Source organism: Rhipicephalus microplus, unplaced genomic scaffold (assembly GCF_043290135.1).
Source record: "Rhipicephalus microplus isolate Deutch F79 unplaced genomic scaffold, USDA_Rmic scaffold_13, whole genome shotgun sequence".
Lineage (NCBI taxonomy): Eukaryota > Metazoa > Arthropoda > Arachnida > Ixodida > Ixodidae > Rhipicephalus > Rhipicephalus microplus.
The window spans coordinates 21,716,311-21,739,691 of record NW_027464586.1 but is presented as its reverse complement, the minus strand read 5'-3'; the positions used below and the strand labels follow the sequence as shown (position 1 = coordinate 21,739,691).

The 23,381-nt window shown below is 41.1% G+C and overlaps 2 protein-coding genes across 5 annotated transcripts; one reads left to right on the top strand and one right to left on the bottom strand.

Annotated features, from left to right (window-relative positions):
* Positions 1–4,728: 4,728 nt before the first annotated feature.
* Positions 4,729–9,548, bottom strand: LOC119181423 (uncharacterized). Of its 4 annotated transcripts, none has more exons than XM_037432665.2 (6): positions 9,292–9,548; positions 8,827–8,997; positions 8,561–8,737; positions 8,413–8,487; positions 8,041–8,112; positions 4,729–7,693 (listed from the first exon to the last, which is right to left on the bottom strand). In XM_037432665.2, exons 5-6 carry the CDS (start codon positions 8,041–8,043, stop codon positions 5,507–5,509), a joined length of 2,190 nt encoding a protein of 729 aa, XP_037288562.1. In that variant the 5' UTR covers positions 8,044–8,112; positions 8,413–8,487; positions 8,561–8,737; positions 8,827–8,997; positions 9,292–9,548; the 3' UTR covers positions 4,729–5,506. The 4 variants fall into 4 exon arrangements, 3 of the variants coding, with proteins under 3 accessions (XP_037288562.1, XP_037288563.1, XP_037288564.1); XM_037432666.2 differs by having other exon boundaries at positions 4,729–7,690; XR_012888569.1 differs by lacking the exon at positions 8,041–8,112 and having other exon boundaries at positions 7,528–7,693; positions 9,292–9,543.
* A 91-nt stretch (positions 9,549–9,639) lies between these two features.
* On the top strand, positions 9,640–13,636 carry LOC119181422 (uncharacterized). The gene is made up of 8 exons (XM_037432664.2): positions 9,640–9,958; positions 10,506–10,603; positions 10,691–11,027; positions 11,282–11,418; positions 12,012–12,150; positions 12,228–12,302; positions 13,059–13,179; positions 13,526–13,636. Exons 1-8 carry the CDS (start codon positions 9,772–9,774, stop codon positions 13,557–13,559), a joined length of 1,128 nt encoding a protein of 375 aa, XP_037288561.1. The 5' UTR covers positions 9,640–9,771; the 3' UTR covers positions 13,560–13,636.
* The last annotated feature ends 9,745 nt before the right edge of the window (positions 13,637–23,381 follow it).

Below are 23,381 nucleotides of genomic sequence, written 5' to 3'. Positions count from 1 at the left end.
GGCACGAGTAGTTTAAATGCAAGCCTCCGCGATAACGACGCATATTCTAAGGAGTCCCAATCAGTCAACTCGGTGCATGGAGTGGGGGGTGTCACCACTTAATAAACATTGTGACTGGACGCGTTGGAGGGCTAGTTTTTATCATAACTTATATGCGCAATAGCTCGAGGTAACCACATCACATCACCACGAATCTGGTCACTCAAGATAACGCTGACTGATCTACAGGCTGGAGTCAAAGTTACACTGATTTGACCCGAGGTGAAAACTGTTGAAACGAAAGTATATGCGTTACTTAGCCCTAAATTGCCCTGTTTCAATTCAGACGGAGTGCTGTACAACTATACCCATATAAAAGCGCATAAAAATATCACTTTGATGCGCACGAGGTGACAATTCTTATTGGCATGCTTGTCAAGAGCCAACTCACAGAGGTCCGACAATGATATATAGTTAACTCTTGACAAGCACACCTTTGTTCAATGCTCATGCATGCACTTGGTTAAGAATTTCGCATCAGATGCAGTCGCAATCTAATTCTCGATTCCTTAGGTTCTCTTCCACAACATGCTTAATTTCTAAGATCGAAAGTGAAAGATATTCGCCTAAGTTGTTTTAAACTGAGTACTAGCATGCACGTACTCGTTCATATTTGGATTAACTTTTATGTAACCTGATCAAGCAACGCGTCATTTACATGCAGCATTCGCGCGAAAATCATTTTCTCTCGCATTTATTCAGGAATTCACGTGCCGCAACGTTTCACAATGAATATTTAATGCACGTGTGCTAGCACAGATTCACATGATGAGTCGTCATTGTGCATAATTTTTGTTCACTAGTGCAGTGATGTAATTATTGGGTATATATGAACTATATCATTTTAACATATGTGTGTATCAGTTTTATTTATCAGAGTATTCTTTTATTTCCACATAGACTTATCAAGTTTTTTTTTTGTTTTTTTGCATATGTGCGCATGCTTTTTTTCTCCTGCACATAAATGTTACCCGTTGTGCTCTAATTAGTTTTTAATAACGTTATCTACTCACTGTCTAGCCGACCAATAAGCCCTGCTCGCTTATAGGTGTACATATAAATTAATAAAACGGCAGTCATTATTTAAGCGCTGGATGTAGTATAAAGGTGCACCCAACGCATGCAAAATATCTCTGAATTCAAATTCAAAATAAAGTTCTCTTATCGAGGTAGATAACGGGGCTGCAGCTATATATACTGTCGCAATCATAGATTACGACAGTGGTCTTTAAACACATAGATATCTACACATGGGGAAGGGCCGATCGTATGTGCGCCTAAAAACAATGTAGCATTTGTTTGGCTTCACTGCAGGACAAAAATGCCACACGGTGAAGCATATTTGCTTAGCGATAGAGCTTGTTTGCTGTGAGCATATCGAGAGGGGCACTCCCTGATGTATAAAACTTGTAAGAGCTTCTTGCGCAAGCTTCCTCTAAGTTTGAACAGCGCGATTGAATGCGGACAGAAGAGAACACGCACATTCATGTGCACCCTCACCGAATAAACATCCTTGGTGCACGATCATTGATCGAAGGTGTGCCTGTCAAAAATCTAGCTATATATGTAACGGAAGCTATTTCGCATAGTCAACATTATCTCTAGACAAGATTCGTGACGACATGACGTGGTTATCTCAAGGTATCACGCATACAAGTATGATAAACAAAGTAGCTAGCCTTTCAACGCACTTCAGCTCACACGCTTTGCGTCAAGTACGCAGTTCGATGTACTAAATCATTTGTCAGAGATTCAGAACCGCTTCTCGTCTGACAATCTAAGTCGTGCAGTACTTTTGTCATGTGTGTTTATGATGGCATGACGTTCTGCAATCAGCTGTTTATAGAAAAAAACTCTTAAATCGAGTTGACTTGTGCCCGGAAAACTATGTTCACTCGATCAAACGTACACTCGCAGTAGTTCACGGCCACCAATAATCTAACCGTCGGTGGAACGAGCGTTATCGCGGAGGCTCGCGTTGGGAGCACAGTAATAAAAACTGTCTTAGTAACCTCTAGTACGTGTCATACACGCTAATAGTCTAAAACAATCTAGAAGTTTCTCAAACATTCTGGCGCGGCCTGCGCCGATCAATTTTTTATGGGACCAACATGATCATATAAAAAAGAGATGAGCCAGCATGGAATATCACCGCTATGCTGTATACAACCAAATCTCTTTCAATGACTCACTCACAGCTTTTCTACACCCACTGAGAAAATCAACCATAAACATTAAGTCATACAATAAACTCGGCTGTTATAACTAATACAGTTGTGATTGTCATATTGGTTTATACATCATGCTGTTAATTGTCGCCGTTACGTATTCCTTGCACAACTTGTTTCATTTGCAGTACAAGTTCATTTTGCAACAATATTTACAAGTGCAAAGTGCATCTTGGGTTCCCTCGAGAGAACCCAATATGTAAGCATGCAGTTTATGTAGCTGCAATTAATACCAAAAACTTGGTTTCCTAGATTCATGAACTGCAATAACTTTTGTTGTGCTGTGATGATGCACATGTATGTGCACAGTACACATTAAGATATATGTGACCATACTTGAATCATCTGCAGTATCAACTAAACAGTACTACTGCAGCCCAGTCAAAAATAGTTAATGGGTCCAACTGGATGTTCCAGTTAGGAGCAATGGGTGGCAAAGGGGGCTAAGTGGGGTTCAAATGGTGTCTAACTGGTGCCCAATTGGAAGTGCATGCTGCAATGGGACTGTCCAATTGGACTTCCCATGTAGTGGCTTCTAACATTTTAACCAACTCTGCATATTTGAAGTTCTAACAGGATGACCTGCTGTCATGATAGGTGGTTCCAGTTGGTTGCAATGGGACTCAAATGGACGTCAATGGGACCCAAGCTGCAATGGGAGAGTCCAATAGGACACCCCAATTGCAGTACATGCATAACTTTGAAGTTTATTTTTTACAATTCTCTACCTGAGCAGTATTGAAAGTCATAAATGGAAATCTACGGTGATGCATCCAACCCTCCATATAAAGCAATTCATTTATGTGTGTTACCCAAACAGAATTCGAGCTAGTGCTTCAGCTTGGAATCCCTGAGCTCGGTCACTTACTTAAACCTTGGATTAAATTAAGCTTGTTTACAACACTTGCCTGGTTTACAAACAACCACTGTATCAGGGCATCTGATTAAGCTTTCCATATATGCATCATGAAAATGCAGCAGTTAAAGTACTAGTACACATTGGAACCGCACCTTCTACTGTTTGCAGCATCACAATGTACCAACGATGTCTTATTCCCAAACTAGGGAATATGGCTAACTACCAGTGAGCACCTGATGTCACGTGTTTATGGGCTACCTGTCACTGCATATAATGCTGCTGCAGGATATGACTGAATTTTTTTAATATTCATACGATAGAAAAGGTTATGCAACTAAGAGAAAACAATTAGATGTTCTCACTAACAAGATATCCGAAAGAAGGTATGAAAGGCAACAATAACATTGAAAAAAAAAGAATTTTATTTCAAGGCAAACAGGATTTAAATAGCACAGAACATATTTTGGTGTAAAAAAATTTCTTGGCCAGTGCTGCAACACAAGGCGTACAAGATACTTCAAATATTACAAATACTTATAACAGTAAATTGAATCACAATAAAAGGAATTTTAGTTCCAAAGGAGGAAAAAGGCATTGCCATACAACTGGCATTTCAGTAAAGCACTGAGAAACAGGTTTCATACAGGTTAACAGTTTACACGTGAACAGCATGTCTTTACTTATTTAAGGATGCTTAAAGGTCAACTCCGGTGGTTTTTCGAGGTCAACGAATCTCAATCAAATTCGCTGGGTACACTCTTACGCACATTCCTGTCATTTATGCCAATTACAGGCTTGAGAGATGCGCAGATTATTTGCAAATGAATTTTAAAGATTGCCTCGAAAAACTCGCCTCGCTTGCCAGAATTATTGGCAACACTGTCAGTGCGATGTCAAGTTTGTCATGTCAACGAAAGTGACGCAGGCGATGGCATCGCTACTTTGGCCCCTACATTGTTTATTGTGCTGGCCCCAAGACGACAGCGGTGGTGTTTGGCACGACCATAGCACGGGAGAGCTTTCTTCCTTCCTCTGTGGTGTTTTGCCGGTGCTTCGCTGGTCTGGCTTTCACAGTTTTCATACTACGTGCCGGCAGAACCAGTATACGGCCTCCAGTTCTTAACAAATAGTACATCATATGCAGACCGGGCGCCCGGTCGGGTTTCGGTTTTGCACCTTTTTGCTTATTAAAAATTGTTTTCGAATTTCCTGAGCATTTCAGCTATTGGGCTCGTGACAAGAGTGTCTCAGGAACACAGAAACACCATTACCTTGACATGGTCGAAAAATCGCTGGAGTTGGCCTTTAAGGATGCTCACAGTGGCACAATGAATTATGTATGAATGACAAGCACACATTCTATGCATAGTGTACAAGACTGAACTTGTATGAAAAAGAATAAAAAGCGTCATGTAATATTGCAGTACCCCGACACACACACTAAAATAAAGAATACAATAGCAGTAAGAATAAAAAAAATACAGCACCCACTGAATAAATATAGGAAAACATTCAGTACACAATGCAAATATAAAACATTAATACACACAAAAAGAGACATAATAAATTTAAAGAAATTCAGACCCACCGATCTCTTTTCGGTAATATTCAGATACCTAATACAATATGCAAAACACTAGACTTTAACGAAAAAAAAATATTTCCAAAAACAATCAAACCTAGAGAGCAAGCTGGCTTACAGACAGATATTTCACAATTTGTCACAGCCATGTGGTCAATCAATTTAATCTGCACAGCACGATAAATCCCTCTATATCAGTGGTCTCAAATATGCAGCCGGGGAGGCTCTCATGTGCGGGCCCACACATAACCATTTTCACTGCACATTTAAAAACATTTTCTTGGTATGTTCATGAGCTACACAGGCATGACTGCTCTAAAGAACAATTTTTATGAGGTACACCATGTTGTCACCATGCATTGAAACATAATCGTGAAACAAAAAATCATCACCATATCCAGAAAGTGAATGATGTTAGGTGAGCTTGCTTGGAGATGATCAGGTCACCCGCGAATCCTCCGTACAAATCTTCTATTACCATATATAGACGTGGCAATGTTATATATACATAACATACTCAATGTTTATTAATTTACATTTGGATTCACTATATACTTTTTGATGAACTATATACATTATATATACTCAAACGGAATTGTTTCAATGGTATGAGTCATCATGACAAACATCTTGCCTACTAGAAGAGCTAACTAGTCACGGGTGGCGATTTCACGTCGATCGCCTCAAGGCATTTCAAGGGCCACTCACATAAAAAAACGCTCATGTTTTGAGGCATAGTGTGCACTAAACAGGGTTCCTTTAAAACTTACACAGCATAGGTTCTTCACTTCAAATACATTACAATGTAAAGGAACTTGGAGGGAAGCATACATAGGAAGCTCTTTCGAGTTCCACAAACACAACCACCTTTCTGATTTCAGAGCATTCGACCAGTGATGTATTCGCTGCCTTGTGATTTACTTTCAGCACATGTGACATGGCCACCAAGTTGTACATCACTGGACTGCAGCTTAATTTCCTTGCAGATATATATGCTTTGTTGTCGCTGCCATGGTATATTTCTTCAACAATAACAAAATGCCCATTTTGAAGTTCAACAACAGAGCTATTGGTCCTCTTGTTAGATGCATACATGCTATCAGTGATAATTGATCCCTTCGCCAACATTCTTCTGTATTTGGTGAACTCAAGGGTAGTGTCATGTAAAGATGGCTGCAAACCTGCTGATGCACGTCGGGAACCGTGTCCGAAAAAACGGTAGCCACCACTACTAAGTACGCTTTTTTGCGTTTTTGTGCCATCAAAAGACGAGCAGTACTCTGCTACACTTGGACTGATAGCCTGCCGTTGAAGTTCTACTACCATGCTTTCCATCTGTAGGACTCGGCAGACTTGATGGGGAATTCCGTTAGCTGCTTTTACAGCTTTTTTTAGGCTGCCGTTCCCAGCTTCAAATGGGAACGCACTGTGTGCCCAAAGTGGTCCCCAGTGGCGCACACTCTTTGCTATATGAGTCAGTTGGTGCATGTTGAATGTCATGACTGACTTGCCAAACAGCAGTTCTGCACGCACATGAAACTCCAACAATAGCCCCTCGGCAATGGTGAGCTCAGTTGGGCTGATTGCACGCTGCAACATTATGTGCAAGGCTTCAACTAGGCAAGCCCAGTGTTGCATGTATGGCTTCTCAAGAATGCCATGCAAAACAGGGACACTGTAACAAAGTAGCCAGCTCTCAAGTTCCTTGGCCTTCCACCATTTCCGCTCTTTTGTCGGCCTCGGCAATCGCTTCACATCCATTGGTGGCTTAATAGACATAAGCCTGCGGTCCACTATGTGCTGATGTCGGCTTATTGAACAGGCACTATCAGAATTGAACCACAATTCTAGGAACTGGCGCGCTACCCCCAGCAAGACACAGTGCATATAGTCTGGCACAAAGCTCCACACTATGTTAAAATGGGGCAGGTTTATCAACGGTGACACTGTTTTGACTCCTTGCACAGGCACCCCCCCTTTCAAAGCAATCTCCATGTCATTTAGCATTTGGAGCTCACTTCTTTCTGTGGGTTCAACTTCCTCAACTGGGTATTTAGTTGCCCCGCCAGCTCTCTCACCTCTTTGGAGACACCAATTACATCCAAAATACCCATTAAATTGGGTTACACCTTGCATCGGTGCCCTAGCAACAGAATCTACACTTGAACAGATACAATAGACCTTATATTTTTCAACCCTTCCTTGACGTTGTAATTCAACGCCATTCTCACACAGCTCGTTCATTTTCTCAACAAAAGTACCTTGGAAAAGTGCCATGTTTGGCTTTTCTTTCCAGAACCACAATGCGGCCAGGACCAATTTGGACATTCTTTGCTGTGGAGGGAGCTCATTAACAATTAGCTGGATGGGCCAAATTGATGTCCCACTTGATTTGAAAAGCGGGGTCCCATCTGCATTCAACGAGAAACTGATTCTTGGTCCACAGTGTTGAGATTCGGCTACAAAAGTACGATACATTGTACCATCCCAGATGTCTGAAAATGTCCCATTCGTCGGAAGGGGCTTTGTTAAATCAAGAAGATCACAGTCCTTAAGTAGCCTTTGAAGTTGCGACTCCACATCGAGAGTGACAAAAAAGGGGGCATCCGAAAGGGAAGACACAAAAGTTGTGTGACTGCACTTCGAGCATTTCAAGTAAGAATTTGTCTCAAGACTGCCAATATGCGAAAAGCATCTCGGACAAAAAAAGAAAAAAGTCATAGTGGTGCCAGTTTCGCTAAAAAGTTTATGTAGGTGATACTGTGAGTGAGGTAATATAGGTTTATCAAAAATTCTGTTAATTAAATCTATTAAGCTAGTTAAACCCAAAAGAGTCAAATTATTCTTCACAGCATGCTTTAGTGCCATTAGGAGAATATCTCCCTTCGAAAGAACCACTTTCTCAGTGACAAGTTGTGTAAAAAGGTCTCCAAAGCGTGCCTTGCAAGATGGATCAGGCTCTGTCACTGGATCTGCAGCAGGCTGCTGAAAGTAAAAAAAAAAAAAGCTTTCGTCAATGAAGCTATCACAGAATTCAGTTATAGTGAACCGTGATAAGCCCAATGAATATGAGCAAACAACTCTGTTATTGATCAGTACAAAATATCATGCCTGCTAGGCTGATAACTTTTTACAGACCAACTGGTGAGATATTCTTTAAAATGAAAGAGCCAGTGATCTTGAAATGAATCATTCACCAAATCACCGCTACGTGTCCCTCTTAACAGTGCCCAATTTACACAGACATTTTCCAGTACATAAAAGAGCCTGTGAAAGTAGTGCCCTTAAAACCTGACCATAAATCTAGTTATTTCCAGTGAAAACAAACACACCATGTCATCATCTAATGTGAGAAAATCTCCAGGGAAACCTTGCTGTGAAGCATGGTCACTTGAAAAAGCTTCCTGTGAAGAAAAAAAAAAAGAAGCATTTAGTGCCACAGTAACCCAATCTGCCTATTCTAGTTAGCTGTGCTAGTTCACTCATAGCACGTAAATTACATGACAACAGACAGTGTTAAGAACATGGTCTGAAAACCTGTTGCAGGTTGTTCCCAGAGTTTATTGTCCCAAGTGATAACTCGTCTTGAACTGATTATGCAAGAGAAAACCACAGTGCCAATGCACTTGCTCAAGGCTATTCTAGTGGATGTGAATCTTCCAGCTGCACATATTTGTAGAGTGCAACTAGTGTGTAAAAGTTACCTCTTCATCCTTATCAAACAGTGACGAATCATCTGCGTCAGAAAGGCTTGCAATGCCGTCTTGAAGTGGAGAGTCCTAAAAAAAACCAACCAAAATTTATAATTTCCCATCGTAATACATAAGCATAAAATAGCATGTGTATGCTTACTAATTAACTGATAAGCCTTAGTAAAATAACTTCATCTGCTGGGGCGTGAGGCTCGCGTGCAGGAAATTTCTGTGACGGATCAGCGCTGTTCCTCTGCTCTTGTGCTTCAGGGGCTGCAGCAGGAGCTTCCATAGCACTGCCAGCTGACGAGCCTAACCGGCCTCCACTTGACGTTACCTGTGATAGAACAAGTGCGCCGATATAGTAAACGGTTTATCGTATAGAAACAATAGTTCTCGTAGCATTCTACTACCAGCTCAATTTACCGGCTCATTATCGGACTCGGGGAAATCTTCTTCACTTTCCGGACGTTCGGAGCCCGGACTAGCTATGTGACTATTCCGGCTCTTCAGTGATGTTGTTCGACTTGGTGGATCTGCCCTTTCAGTGTCGCTGTCTGCCTCATCACTCGAAGAAGGCATGCTAGGGCTGGCACCCTAGAAGAAAATAATGAGATTTGGACTTAAATTGCTGCGCTAAATTAATGAAAAAGAAAATGCACTGATAAAAAATAGCAATTTAACACGGCCGAGCACATTCGATCATTCGCGGGCAGAACTATAAAGGGTGGTAAAAAGGAAGACCGTAAAACACGGCGCAACGATCGAAGTCGTTGAGCAACATGCAGATTAATGTTGTGGACAACCGCTGATCTGATACCAGCAGGGCCCGGATCAAGCTAAAACCCCGATCGAAAGTGCCCATCCATGTTGAAAATGATCAGAACTTACGGTCGGCGGGCAAGCGCGTGCGGTGCTCCTTGGTAGCTGGAACTGAGACTTGGGATTTAAATAAGTCTTGTAGGGTCCTCTCTTTCTTTTCTTCGGACCGCGCTCCATCGCGAGGTCTTGAAGCAACAAGACGGCTTATTTCACTCCGGGACACGAAGTACAGAAACGGCGATGTAAGCGATAGGACAATGTGCACCGGCTGCCTGCGGCCACAGCGGCTGCCATATTGCATAGACACCCTGCAGCCAGCAGTCTGCATGTGAATTGATTGAAACAGCGTAGCGTTAAACAAACATTATAAAAGTAAAAAAATACTTTTAAAATTATTCTGATTTTTTGTTTACTTATAATGAAGAATAACATTTTCATTGACAAACTATCAGATCCGCAGCTGCGGTCGACCCTTGTTGCTTGCTGTGTGCGACCAGCGTTTGACCAGCTGTAGCGCACGTGTGTAGATGTTTTCTTCAGCATTGCAAGATGATTACCCACGTTCGAGTCCGGTACGAAGATGATAAAAAAATTGGAACGGTGCCAATAGAAGACGTTAAAGATTTCTTCCCCCGTCACCAGCAAGACTTCAAGTCCAAATCCCTCTATTTAGTCAAATGGACGGACGACAGTGGAGACAGCGATTACTATAGGGCCCGGATTCTGGCACTGGGAGGTAAGCCTGCTTTTGTTTGATATGTTGCCGGCGAAATGCATTCTCTTTGGCCTGGCTGACTGCTAAGCACTGTTCACCGTTAGTAACTACAAAGTATTTTATCGATAATCTCCACTAGCATAGTTCATTTTGTTAATTTACCGCGTGCAATCGCAAATAAGTATGGTGTCATTATTAATTTATGCATATACCTGAAAACTCTACGGAGATGACGCTGGTATTTACCTGGCCGCAGAGAGATACCAACAGCGTCGGATATATCAGCCTGGAGTATATAAGGCCCTTTTGCGGTAGGACGCGCCTTTGTTTGTGGCACTGCAGCTTTTATACCTAATGACAAGGTCTATACGCTACTATTTCGCTCGCGGCATATGACGTTGTGTTACAACGGTACTTAAGCATTCACACGAGGTTCGATGGTTAATTTACAATGCAATAAAACTAATAAAAGTGCATGCTAGAGATCGTGAAATGTGCACGCGTCAGAGGATGATGTGACACTAACTCAGTAAATGTTAATGTTGCAATCCGCCCTCACGTTTTCCAGAATCGGAGGACTTCGCGGAGACAGAGGCCAGAGAGAGAACGCGTATTCCGAAGAGGGTTTATTCGCCGGCGTCTTCGGACTACGAGAATGAAGCGGAGGTAAATTATTATCTAAACCTCCTACAAAAGGTCCTGTCAACACTTGTGTAAACAGTGTGTAACAAGTTATTTTCTATTTTCGCCCAGAGCCCTATCAAAGAAAAAACGAAAAACAAAACAACAAGTGGTGCAGAGGCACGCCTGCTTCAGCTTTTAAAAAGCAAGAAAGAAAATATGAAGAGGCAGGCGAAAAATCAAGATGGGCCACATTCTAAAAAGCACCACAAAGAAGCAATGGACAGTGGGCGCCTTCAGGGGGCTCATGAAACCATTGATAACCTTGAAGAGCAGGTAGAGAAAAAATCTACCATCATTCGCCAACTGCGAAAACAAAATGAAGAAAAAGACAGGGAGATGGCTCAACTCAGAAGACTGAACATGGAGCTTCAGGACAAGGTTATTTCTGCACTGGAAGACATGAAAGGTATGAAGCAGAAAATGTCTTCATTGTACTGATTTTGTGCTGTGAAAGCATTAATGCCATTCTTCTGACATTTAGCAGTGTGTACAGCTTGTTACCATAAAACGTTCGGCAGTCTTTAAGTGAAGATATTTCGAGTTTAGACTGCAAATGGCTATTGTTTACAGCTGTTTGATGAAATTTAATGAAAATATTTTGTCAGCTCTTTTTCCTCTCTGGGCAATGCAAACAGCACGGCACCTCATGTATAAATGCAGGCTGCAGAATTATGAAAAGGATCATGGATGGCAGCCAGTCGAGCCCCTCCGTGTCTGAGGATCTACAAGACACCTTGACAGAGCGAGCCCTTCGCCCAGGTTCATCCAATCCGCAACCGAATGACAGTGAAACAATGGTATTCTATCTGGAATGTCAATAATGTGCAGCTGTCCAAATTACAAACAACTGTTCTTTTGAAAGCATGTTAAAATAATATAAAGCAAGATTGAGCATTATAGATTACTTGTCATAGAAGTTTGTCTCTGCACAGCTGAGCAAGACATTCCAAAAAGAGTTCAGTGATCATTATAGATATGTGTAAATTTTAAGCTGAACTTATGAACAACCCAAAAAAATGAATTTCGTTGTCAGCAACACAACTTACTAAAACAACTTCACTAACGTACTTGTTGGACAGAAATATTAAGGAATACACTTGGCCTTGTCTGCTGCTGTTTTAGCCATCTCGTGCTGCGCGGATTCAGCACAACCTCACTGAGAAGGTGCAGGCACTTTGTAAACTGGTCTTGCACAAAGGCTGCACTTTCTCTCAATGAATACTGTGGTGCTGACACCACCATGTGCAGTTCATAGAAAGAATGCTAGAGTGCAGCACCACAAAACTGGCTGACAAAGTGCTGGTGAAATGAATAGACCTTTGTTGTTTATGATATGCAATACAGGTTGCACTGCACATGGATGCCTTCAGAATGCATATGTTCCGTGCAGGTGGACATTGGACGAGGGCTTATGGTCAAGAAAGGTGCATGGGAACATGTGCAGTCCCATCATAAGGATTCCTTATTTGTCAAGGACCTGCTAGTCACCATCTGGTCGAAAGACAACCTTAAGGAGCGCTCCCTGCATGGTTGGTTATAATACAAAAGCATAGTGTGTGTCAGTTGGTAACGGGGGAATTCGTTGTTGTGGATATCTGTTATGCAGGAAAACATTGTCCACGGTACCCTAACCGTCCACGCAAGGCTCCCCTAACACCGTGGAAGTTGGACGTAATGCGTGGTAAGTGTGCAGACAGTCTCTTGGAATGCATATTGAACCAATCTTATTCTTAGTACATGAAATCACAGCAAAGCTCGGTTGCAATTGAGTCTATTTTGAAGCCACTACAAACTTTACTGTCTGCTTTGACTTCAGTTATGAACACAATTTTACATAAACTATGTAGTTGTAAAAATGTGACCCAACACCTTGCCTCTTACTTACTATTAAATTCATTTGTTTTAGTCAGGAGTGCAGGCAGGTGAAAGTCTTAAGTCTCTTAAATGCACTGGTAGTTCAAAAAGATAGTCGAAAAAAAGAAAAGCCAACAATAGAGCTAGTGTGTAGACTGCCAGCATTTTTTTCATCATAACTTATATCTCTTTCATAAAAAATGACAAAAAAAGAAATAGTGTTCTCTGCTTTCTTCCTGCACTATATAAATCCACACAGTTACATGGTGCGAGTGGAGAGCTGTGAAATGTTACTTTTTTAGATTATTTTTGTGCATGTGCACGCTAAGTTCGCAGTTTCCTTTTTCTAATAAATGCTGGAACGGAACACTTTTGCTAACTGGAGAATGCTTTCTGTATTGTTCAAGCCTGTGCTGCTAAGGCATATTCTAGGCCATTCAGCATATAACACTTCATTGCATCAAGAAATATGACTAAAAGTTCAATTTTGAACTTTTGTGTTCTTAAAGTAATATCGATGCTATTAGTTCTTTAAGCAGCTGGTTTCTTCAAGGCTATTTATTGATAATTTTTGTTGTTTCAGACTGCTACAGAGCACGTCTGGAGCATCAAGGCGTGCCTGCAGGAGTACTGCCGTTGGCAGTCAAACAGATGAACCACTTCATTGTTGAGAAGCTTTCAGATATTGAGAAGCTTGCCAAGCGGTAAGATAAGTGTGTTCTTTGTGTCAAAGGACTCCCCCCCCCCCCTTTTTTTAAGAGAAACTTGGCCATATTCATCTGCTTGCAACATGCATGTACAGAAAGAGACTGAGAAAATTTGGAGGCTCGTCTGGCATTTTGGCGCAGCGTGGCGCAATATGGTTTTGGCAGCTCGGCGCAAAAGCGGGGAATTGTATCAAATTCGCGTAATTGGCACAGCTGTTGTACCCCTTCAACATGCATAGCTATTTTTATGTTAATGTTTTTATGTTAAATCACATCTAGACTTGGAAGAATGTAAGCCATTGTGTGGCTGACTAAATGTATAAATTCTGCAAAACATTTGCAGGGCGAAGGACAACCAGGGCGTTGCGGAAGTTTAACAGAGGAGGACCATTGGTGCATTTTCTAAATAGTGTAAATATTATGGAATGTGTGAATAAATTTTCATTCTTTCATATTTTTTTTTTCTCTACCATTGTTTTTATCTTGTATGTGCATGCATTTGAGTGTGCATTAATGTCACATTCACACTAGGTAATCCAGCCTGTGCTGTTTCCACTGTGTTGTGAAATTGCAATTAATGAAGTGCAGTGTGATGACAGCCAGCCTTCTACAGGATTGTCATTTTCTACTTGCATCCGCAGAAATGTGATAATCATGTTTATAGGTCAGCCAAGAGACTGCAATTACTACACTACTACTTAGCTTCAGTTGGCTCTCTCTGTATACCAACCACTGGCTGGCTGAAATGCAGTTAGCAATTTAGCGTCAACCAAGTGCTTACCAGAAACTAATGGCCAGCCATATTAAATTGGCTTACCAGGTAGAATGGTGACTGGCTAAACACCAGCTTTTGTCACTGGGCCAATCATCTGGATACATGCAGTGCAGCTTGGTCGAAGACCAGAGAGTCACAACGCAGACGAGCGCTTGTCTGTGTTCTTTGTCTAAGTTCGCGCTGCATGTATCCAAGTATGTATCAACTAGCCCAACTCAACCTTTTATTGAAACATATGGAATCATTGGAGTCTCAATTACCATCAAAGTGCTGACCATTTGCAACAATGTGGGAAGTCATGTGGTTACCAGCCACATTGAATTTGCTTACCAACTAGAATGAATTGGGGGCTGTTTGGAATGCCAGTTACGATCAGTGGGCCAAACATCTGGAACCACAGGATTACCAGTTAGCTTCAACGGGTTAGTCTACTGAGACCTGCCGGGCAACCACGTGCCTACCATTAATTTTCAATGGGTTGACCATTTCAGGTCAACGGGTTTTCTATTCACCACCAGTTGGCTTCAACAGGTCAGCCTATTCACACCAAGTGGACAACCACCAGTATACCATTTAGTATAAATGGGTTGACCATTTTAGGTCAATGGGGTTTCCTATTGACCACCAGTTAGCTTCAACAGGTCAGCCAATTCACACCAGGTGGACAACCACCTGCATACCATTTAGTATTAATGGGTTGACCATTTGAGGTCAATGGGGTTTCCAATTGACCACCAGTTAGCTTCAACAGGTCAGCCAATTCACACCAGGTGGACAACCACCTGCGTACCATTTAGTCTTAATGGGTTGACCATTTGAAATCAACGGGATATTTAATTGACCACCAGTTAGATTCAACGGGTTAGCCAATTCACACCAATTGGACAACCACCAGCGTACCATTTCGTTTTCATGGGCTGGCCATGTGAGGCCAAAGGGGCTACCAGTTTGTCACCAACCAATTTCAAATGGTGCGCACCATTGCAACTAACTGGCAATTGCTCAGCACCAGCCACACTTAACTGGTAGCCAATGGGGTCCCCTGTTGAACCAGTTGCATTGAAGTGGTGAGCCACTTGGATCCCCCTTTGGAATATAAGGGTTTACCCATTGATTCGAACGGGATAATGTTCAATGGGTGGCGAAAATCCTACTGGTCCAACACCCATTGATTTTAAATGGAAATTTTCCAGTTGGACCCATTGAATATTTTTGACTGGGAGTCCTGTGCAAATCTGATTCTTTCTTGAATGTATATTCACAGTTTTTTACCAATTAAATTTCTAGCATTTAAAAGACATTTCCTTTCTGTCCAGCTTTAAGTATATAGATATAGAATTGCTGGCATATGCTTTCATAACAGTTTGGCAAAAGTGGCATACTTATTACACACCAGATGTAACTGGCTTTGAAAGGAATGACTCCCACAGTTTTTGTGAAGCGCATATGTTTGGAATTTACTTGGTGGCACCTGCACAGTGCATGCAGGTATAGTATTGAACACTACTTTTTTAGGAGGGAATAACAGCACTGTTGATGAAATAAAGAGAAGGCAATGGGACACGCATGCTGTGTCTCTAATTGTCACCACATTTTTTTCTTTATATAGTGCTGATCATAAATTCATGGCTAAATTAGGTCTATGCAAATGTAGTCTAATGATTGAGACACTTGATTATTGTTACCCAGCAAACATTGCCCTAACTTGATGTAGCATATTTTGGCTCTATTATGAGTTATAAGAATGCTTGGCATAGACACGTTAAAGAATGACTGGCATATAGATCATAACTAAAGGAAATAGCTACATTCAGGACAGCATAGGTACAACATTGCTTGTAAACTTGGTCTCTGGTTTTATATCTTTCTCTGTTGAAACAACGACATATGTATACTCCGTTTTTTTGTCCAAATGACCCAATTAGCAATTAGTCACTAAATCCATACTCATTATTTGAACGTACTTATACTGTAGAGAAGAAACTGTTTTTCTTTGCTGCGTTTTATACATGGCTACAGCAGTACAGGGGCAATATATACACCCCTGGCATCAACAAAGCCATAGAAGAAACAAGGGTCCGTGTGCTCAGATTTGGGTGCACGTTAAAGAACCCCAGGTGGTCAAAATTTCCGGAGCCCTCCACTACGGCGTCTCTCATAATCAAATAGTGGTTTTGGGACGTTAAACCCCACAAATCAATCAAAGAAGAAACAAGGGTATGAATATTGCTTTATTTCAAATGCACAAGATTGTGGCATCTTATTACATATGAGTGCTAGGTCTTCGGAATCATTTGTCCTTTCTTCTTAAGCTATAAAATTTCTGGCATGTTTTTAACTTCATGCAAGAGTGGTATACTCAATTTGTTTTTGTTATAGAACCTATGCATACCAAAGTGGAGCTTCTGCTTCTATACTAAACTCTAAAATGAATAACTCCCTCATTTCTTGTTTGGAGCACTTTTTCACTATGTGCTTAGTAGCACACACTGGGGGTGTACTACTGAATACATCTTTTAAGGGGAGAATCGTGCAGCACTGTGGATCAACTACAGAAAAGGCAACAGACATAACACGAGTCTGATTGATTGATTGATATGTGGGGTTTAACGTCCCAAAACCACTATATGATTATGAGAGACGCCGTAGTGGAGGGCTCCGGAAATTTAGACCACCTGGGGTTCTTTAACGTGCACCCAAATCTGAGCACACGGGCCTACAACATTTCCGCCTCCATCGGAAATGCAGCCGCCGCAGCCGGGATTCGAACCCGCGCCCTGCGGGTCAGCAGCCGAGTACCTTAGCCACTAGACCACCGCGGCGGGGCCATAACACGTGTCTGCCATTTTCACCTTATCTTTTAATTATGGTGCTGTTTCATTTCTTTCTCATAAAGAATCTGCATGGCAAAATTTAGGCTTGGCAAATGCAGCACAGTCCCATTTTGATATAGGCTACTGTACATAATCTTCGTAAAGCAGGCAGTGCTGTAAAAAAAAAAAGAAAAAGAAAAGAGCTAAAAAAAAAAAGAGCTTGATTGAAGCTGAAGATGCAGGATGCTTTTGCCCCAGTGTGTATCAGAAGATGCTCAGCATAGACACATAATAAAAAATGACTGGAGAAATTAGTTATACCAATACAAAACAATTATACTCAGCAGGGCATTAATGCAGTATTGTGTGTTACCTTAGAACTGGTTTTTATCTGTTTCTTTGTTGATGCAACCACATTTTGTATAACGTGGAAAAAGCACCGCTAGCAATTTGTCACCTGTATTGTAATTCGCACAGAGATTACTTTATCAAACATTTACCATGCAGCAGAAGGTTTCTTTTTATTTGCTGCATTGCATAAAACATGAATAGAACTGTACATGGACTGTGCATGCATGTGTGGCATCAACAAAAGCACACAGGAGACAGAATTAGGAACATAAGTTTATTTTATAGCACACAAAATGTCACATTCTTCTTTGATGCTGATAGGTAAGAGATCGACGAATTCAACTTTTTTCACAAATACTGTGAGCAAATTACAAAATTCTTCGTTGCTGCAAACTCGTTCAGCAAGAAGGCAAGAGCCAGTGATTTGTGCAACATGGTAATCATATGAAATAAGACACACTCATTAAAGGCTCATTACAAGCCACTTCTTGGTTGTTTTCCAGGAACACATGCTTTCTTAGCCCCTTTGCCATAGCAAGAATGCAGTTCCTGACAGGGCACCCAACATGTGAGGCTTTAAAGGAACGAGTGTTTTTTTGGGTGCATTGGAGACCACTTCCTAGACAAGAGGACAATAAATCTATCTGCGATAGAATACTGTGTATACCATAATATAAATGACCATGCACCTTCTCCTGCTCCCTGCAGCAATGCGAAGCACGACAAAACTAAGGCACATCTTTTCTTTAAAGTTGAATACACGTGGTAATCAAGCTTTCAGAATTGAGACATACGTTGTAAGGCACTGATTTTTTTTTATTTTTACTTCCAGATACTGTTGGCCGATTGGGCCGTTACAGGGGTGGGGTAGAAAACTGACATAACAACCGTCATGTCATGCGTAAAAAAGAAATGCGTAGCCGATACAAAAGGAATACATCATTATACTACGTTCTACCACTTACATGCTACATCACATACATCACAAAATACACTTCCCAATATTACATCCTACAACGTACATGAGACAAGTTACAGCAAATAGATTCATAGTCAAAAGATGACAGGCACACACACCAAAAACAGCAATCACCGTTTACGAAGATTCACCTAGAAAATATTTCATAACATTGTTTTCAAAATGTTCTGCAGTTTGAGAATCACGTATAGCATCGGGTAATACATTCGTCTTTTATTGTTCTAGGGAAAAAAGAGTATGCATATGTGTTCACACGACATTAAGGAACTAGATATTTTCTGAGGTGGTCACTTCGTAGGCTCCGCACTTGACGGGGAATTAGGAGCTGCTCTGCATCAAAGTTAAATGTATTTTGGGAAAGCAGGAACAAGAATTTAAGTCTGGCTATGCGACGGCGGTCCACGAGGGGCTGTAAATTTAATTCTTGCAGCATCTGTGTTACAGAATCTTTACGAGAATATTTTGAAAGAATACATCTCGCCGCCCTTCTTTGTACCCGCTCGATGTTTTTAATTAATCCTTTTTGATAAGGGTCCCATATGATGCTTGTGTATTCTAGTGTAGGCCTTACTATTGTTAAGTACGCTGTTAACTTAACGGGGGCTAGAGCCAGTTTTAATTTGCGACGTAAGAACCATAACTTCTTTTCAGCAGTAGAGCAAATATTACTGATATGTTGGGTCCAGTTCAGGTCTTCAGATATTGTTACTCCTAAGTATTTACATCCGTTAACGGTAGCTAACGCAATGGAACTTAGTTGATACTCAAAATTTTTTACGTGCTTTACTTTGTTTGTAACTCGCAAAACAACCGTTTTTTCTTTATTTATTTGCATTTTCCACGTTTCGCACCATTTCTCGATAGATGCCAAGGCATCGCTGAGTATTTTTTGATCACTATGGTTACATATTTCTCGATAAAGTAAACAATCATCGGCGAACAGTCTAACAGTAATATTTTGATTAATGTCGGAACAAATATTGTTAAATATAAACGAGAAATAACACTGGTCCGAGTACGGACCCTTGAGGGACTCCAGATGTTACGTGTAAACGATCAGACTTGTAGCCGTTTATGTCCACATACTGCGTCCTACATGTCAGATATGACCTGACCCATTCTACTACATTGTTATTTATGCCAATCTGCTTCAATTTCTTAATTAATTCGTTATGAGGAACCCTATCGAAGGCTTTTGCAAAATCAAGGCATATTGCATCAACCAGTCTTTCGTTATCTATTGCTTTTGAAAAGTCTTGGTTGGTCTCAAGAAGCTGCGTTACGGTTGATAGCTTTTGTCGGAAGCCGTGTTGGTTAGGATGTAGTAGTTTTGTATTTTCTAGGTACTGATATATAGCTTTGGATATAACATGTTCGAGGAGTTTGCAGCAGACGCAGGTTAAGGAGATTGGCCGGTAATTTTCGATATCCTGCTTGTCTCCGGTTTTGTGTACCGGGACCACTTTTGCTACAAGCCAGTCGGCTGGGACCCGTTTTTGTTGCAAGGAGGCATTAAAGATTATTTCCAAGTATCGGGCAACCCATTCAGTGTATCTACACAAGAAAGCATTTGGAACCCCATCAGGACCAACAGATTTATGTTCTTTAATGTTTAGCAGGAGCGATAGTATTCCTTCATAGCTAATGCGTACTTCTGGCATGTCAGACATATGGAAAAATGATGTTGCTGTAGTTGAAGCACTACATTCGGAATCGTTTGAAAAGACAGACTGGAAGAACTTATTATGGTAAGACGAAATTTTCGAACAGTCGGTTATAATTTTGTCGTCAACAACAATGCTGTATTGGCTTTGAAGGGATTGTGACAAATGACGCCAAAACTGTTGCAGGGAAGACACCATGAAGTTTGTAAGTGTTTCCTCGTAATATTTCTGTTTTTCTTGCCTCAGCGTTGTACGCAACTGTGAAGATAAGTTTGATATCTTTTCATAATTTTTGACTTTTCTTTGCCGTCCTATTTTTCGCTTCAGACGAACTATCTCTCGTGTTATCCAGGGATTACGCCTATTCTTTCTCTTTTTTCTTAATGGTACGAATGAATTTACACAGTGAAAGATAATGGTTTTGAATCTTGTCCACAAAGAATTGACGTCATCATCAGGGCTCAGACTGTCTAGATGAAACGATAAGTAGTCAACGATGCTCGTGTCATCAGCTTTATCAAAATTGGGGACATGCGCAATACATTCTTTAACATTTGATGCAGGAACGTTGGCTTTAATTTGTACAAATACTAGTTGATGGTCCGATATGTCATTTTCTACTGCTACCTGATAATCTTCAAACCGTCCATCAAGAAATACTAGATCCAATATAGCCTGCACTGTTCCCGTTTTGCGAGTGCCTTCCTGTACCAACTGCGTTAAATCGTTAGCGAAAGCAATGTCAAGCAGCACTTCACAGTCAGCTCGTTCCCGTGACTCTATGGTAAGTGATTTCCAGTCAACCCCAGGCAAGTTAAAATTACGGGCAATTATTAACTGCTGGTTTCGAGTCTTCTGTTGTTCTACATAGTGCTGAATCGCCTCTAAGTATTGAATTGATGTGTTAGGGGATCTATAGATTGCTCCTATTACGACTAAATTGGTTCCTAATTTTACTTGGCACCAAGCGCTCTCGTGATTAGGGATACCATTCATGGTTACGAATTCAATATTTTCCTTTATTATGATTGCAACTCCTCCTCCTCTATTTTCTCTATCATTACGTATTATCTTAAAACCTGGAGGAAATAACTCGTAATCTTGTATTTCTGGTCGCAGCCACGTTTCGGTAACAATAACTACGTGAGGGTCATAACTAGCGAGCACATGTTCTAAATCACCGACTTTATTCACGAGATTCGAGCATTAAGGTTTATAAGTCGAAAATCTGTATCCTGGATGACGGTATTTCACTGGTCACTATTTCTTGGTGTATCCTTTGGCGGCGCACCTTTGGTTTTCGGCAACTGCCGGATCCTGACACGGCTATTTTTAGAATAATCCCATACGTAGACGTTATCTACAGTAAGCATGTCTCGGTTCAAGCGCACGCGCGAGCCTTCTTTTTTTTCTTTCAACGCAGACTTCCAGAGCAGCTTGCGCTTATTCAGTGTCTCTTTTGAATAGTCGTCGCTAGCCGAAATACCACTCCCTTTTAGTTTTCCACAGCTATTGAAAACCTTTTCTTTTCCTTATAATCATTCCTTAGTTCGAAGAGTCAAGCAGAATTATTAACAGAAGTAAAAACGATTAGGACTGGCCAAAAAGGAATCGAAACAACAATGACAAATATACTAAGCCGATAATATCAAATTGAAAGCAAGTTAAAGGATCTCGATGCCTTTAGTGATCGACTATCTACCGCCGAGAAATCTATAGAAGAACTAACCACTGAAAATAACCTTTTGCAGTTGCGTCTAAACGAACTAGAAGACCGGTCTCGCCGTAACAACTTGATATTTCACGGTATCCCTGACGCCAAAGAACCCTGGAAAGAAACTGAGTCGAAGCTAAATACCTTGCTAGCCGATGCAGATATGTCCCTCCCCAGTAACGCCATCGAACAAGCCCACCGTCTCGGTACGTACTCCCCAAACAAGTGTCGCCCTGTCCTAGCAAAACTTGCCAGTTTCAAAACAAAAGAGCTTATTCTCTCGAAGCGAATACATTTCAAAGAAAGTGACATATCTGTATCTGAAGATTATTCACCCTGCACTCGAATTGCTCGTAAAAAGTTAATTGAATTTGGCAAAAACTACCCCGGATCCCCCGATTTTCAACTGTGCTACACTAAACTGCATTTCAACCGCAAAATCTACATTTATAATGCAGCTAGCGATAGCATCGAACAACTTCAATCAAGTAGCCGAAGCTCTGGTCCTAGTAACGACACTTTGCTACGAACGTCACCGTAGGTAAACGCAAGGGGCAGTGGCCGACAGACTACGCCTCGTGTTTCTGTACTTTTTACTAACATAGGAAGCATTCTAAACAAACACAACTCGTTATCAAGCGCAATAGACTCATGTTCTGCCCACATAATCGCATTAACTGAAACTTGGTTTCCTGAACACGTGCGTGATTCGGAAATTTTCGTAAATGCGTCACATTTAACGGAGCGCCGAGGCGGAGTGTTGCTAGCTGTTTCGCGAGACATTCTTTCATCTCCCATTCATGTGAACAGTAACCTAGAAATAGTTTTCTCGTTATTAACGCTCGGTCATCTCAAAGTAATCATAGGTGTGTGCTACCGTTCACCATCTTCGTCCTCTACGTTCGTTAACGAATTGCATGATTCTGTCAATGTTATTATCAGTCGATTTCCATCGTATCCATTGTTCCTTCTTGGTGATTTTAACTTCCCAAATATCAAATGGCATACCTCCCCTCCGTTTTTATCACCCTCTTCAGCGCTTTCTAAAGATTTCCTAGATTTTTGTTCTGTCTTCTCTTTGTCACAGTTAGTTACCGAACCCACCCGACTCTCATTTACTACGAAAAACACTCTTGATTTGATTTTAACCACCCATCCAGACTATGCTTCAACTATTACCTGTTTACCAGGTATTAGTGACCACTCATTGCTCACCTTTGACTTACACGCTACCCCTCCTAAAAGCATCAGAATGAAAAAAACTATTTGCGATTACAAAAAAAGCTAACTTCGATGCTATCAATCGTGAATTATCTGAATTTACTGACGTCTTTCTGACCGGTTTTAACAACCGTTCCGTTCAGTCTAACTGGGATATGTTTGCTGCCGAAGTTCATCGCCTCACCGTAAAGCACATACCAACCTACACTATTGCTAGTCACTCACAATCGCCATGGTATAACACCACTATCAAACGCCTGTCTAACAAGAAAAAACGCCTTTATCGTTCAGCTAAGCGCTCGCCAACTAACGAACGATGGGCCACTTATAATACCGCATCTAGTATTTACATCAGGGCACTCAAACAAGCTAAAGATAACTTCGTCTCTAATGTATTGCCGTCAATGTTAAAAACAAATGTAAAAAAGTTTTGGCGTGTTATCAATCCCCCAAAAGATAATTACATCTTATTGCAAGACTCATCTGGTGACACAGTTCCCATCAATCAGTGTGCAACAGCCCTCAACAACACATGTGCTGCCCAGTTTACAAAAACATCTGATGTTCCACTTCCTTCCACCTTTTGCTCCAATCACCTCCCCATGTCACCAATTTTAGTAGACATTTCTGGTATCGCTTCCCTTATCAACAAATTAAGCAACCATTCTTCCCCTGGTTATGA

Bases quoted from the DNA above. Each gene is read 5' to 3' on its own strand.
- LOC119181422 (XM_037432664.2), top strand. From the start codon at position 9,772: ATGATTACCCACGTTCGAGTCCGGTACGAAGATGATAAAAAAATTGGA. The intron at 11,028-11,281 runs GTATGAAGCAGA...GTATAAATGCAG, and splicing joins TGCACTGGAAGACATGAAAG to GCTGCAGAATTATGAAAAGG. The intron at 13,180-13,525 runs GTAAGATAAGTG...AAACATTTGCAG, and splicing joins ATTGAGAAGCTTGCCAAGCG to GGCGAAGGACAACCAGGGCG.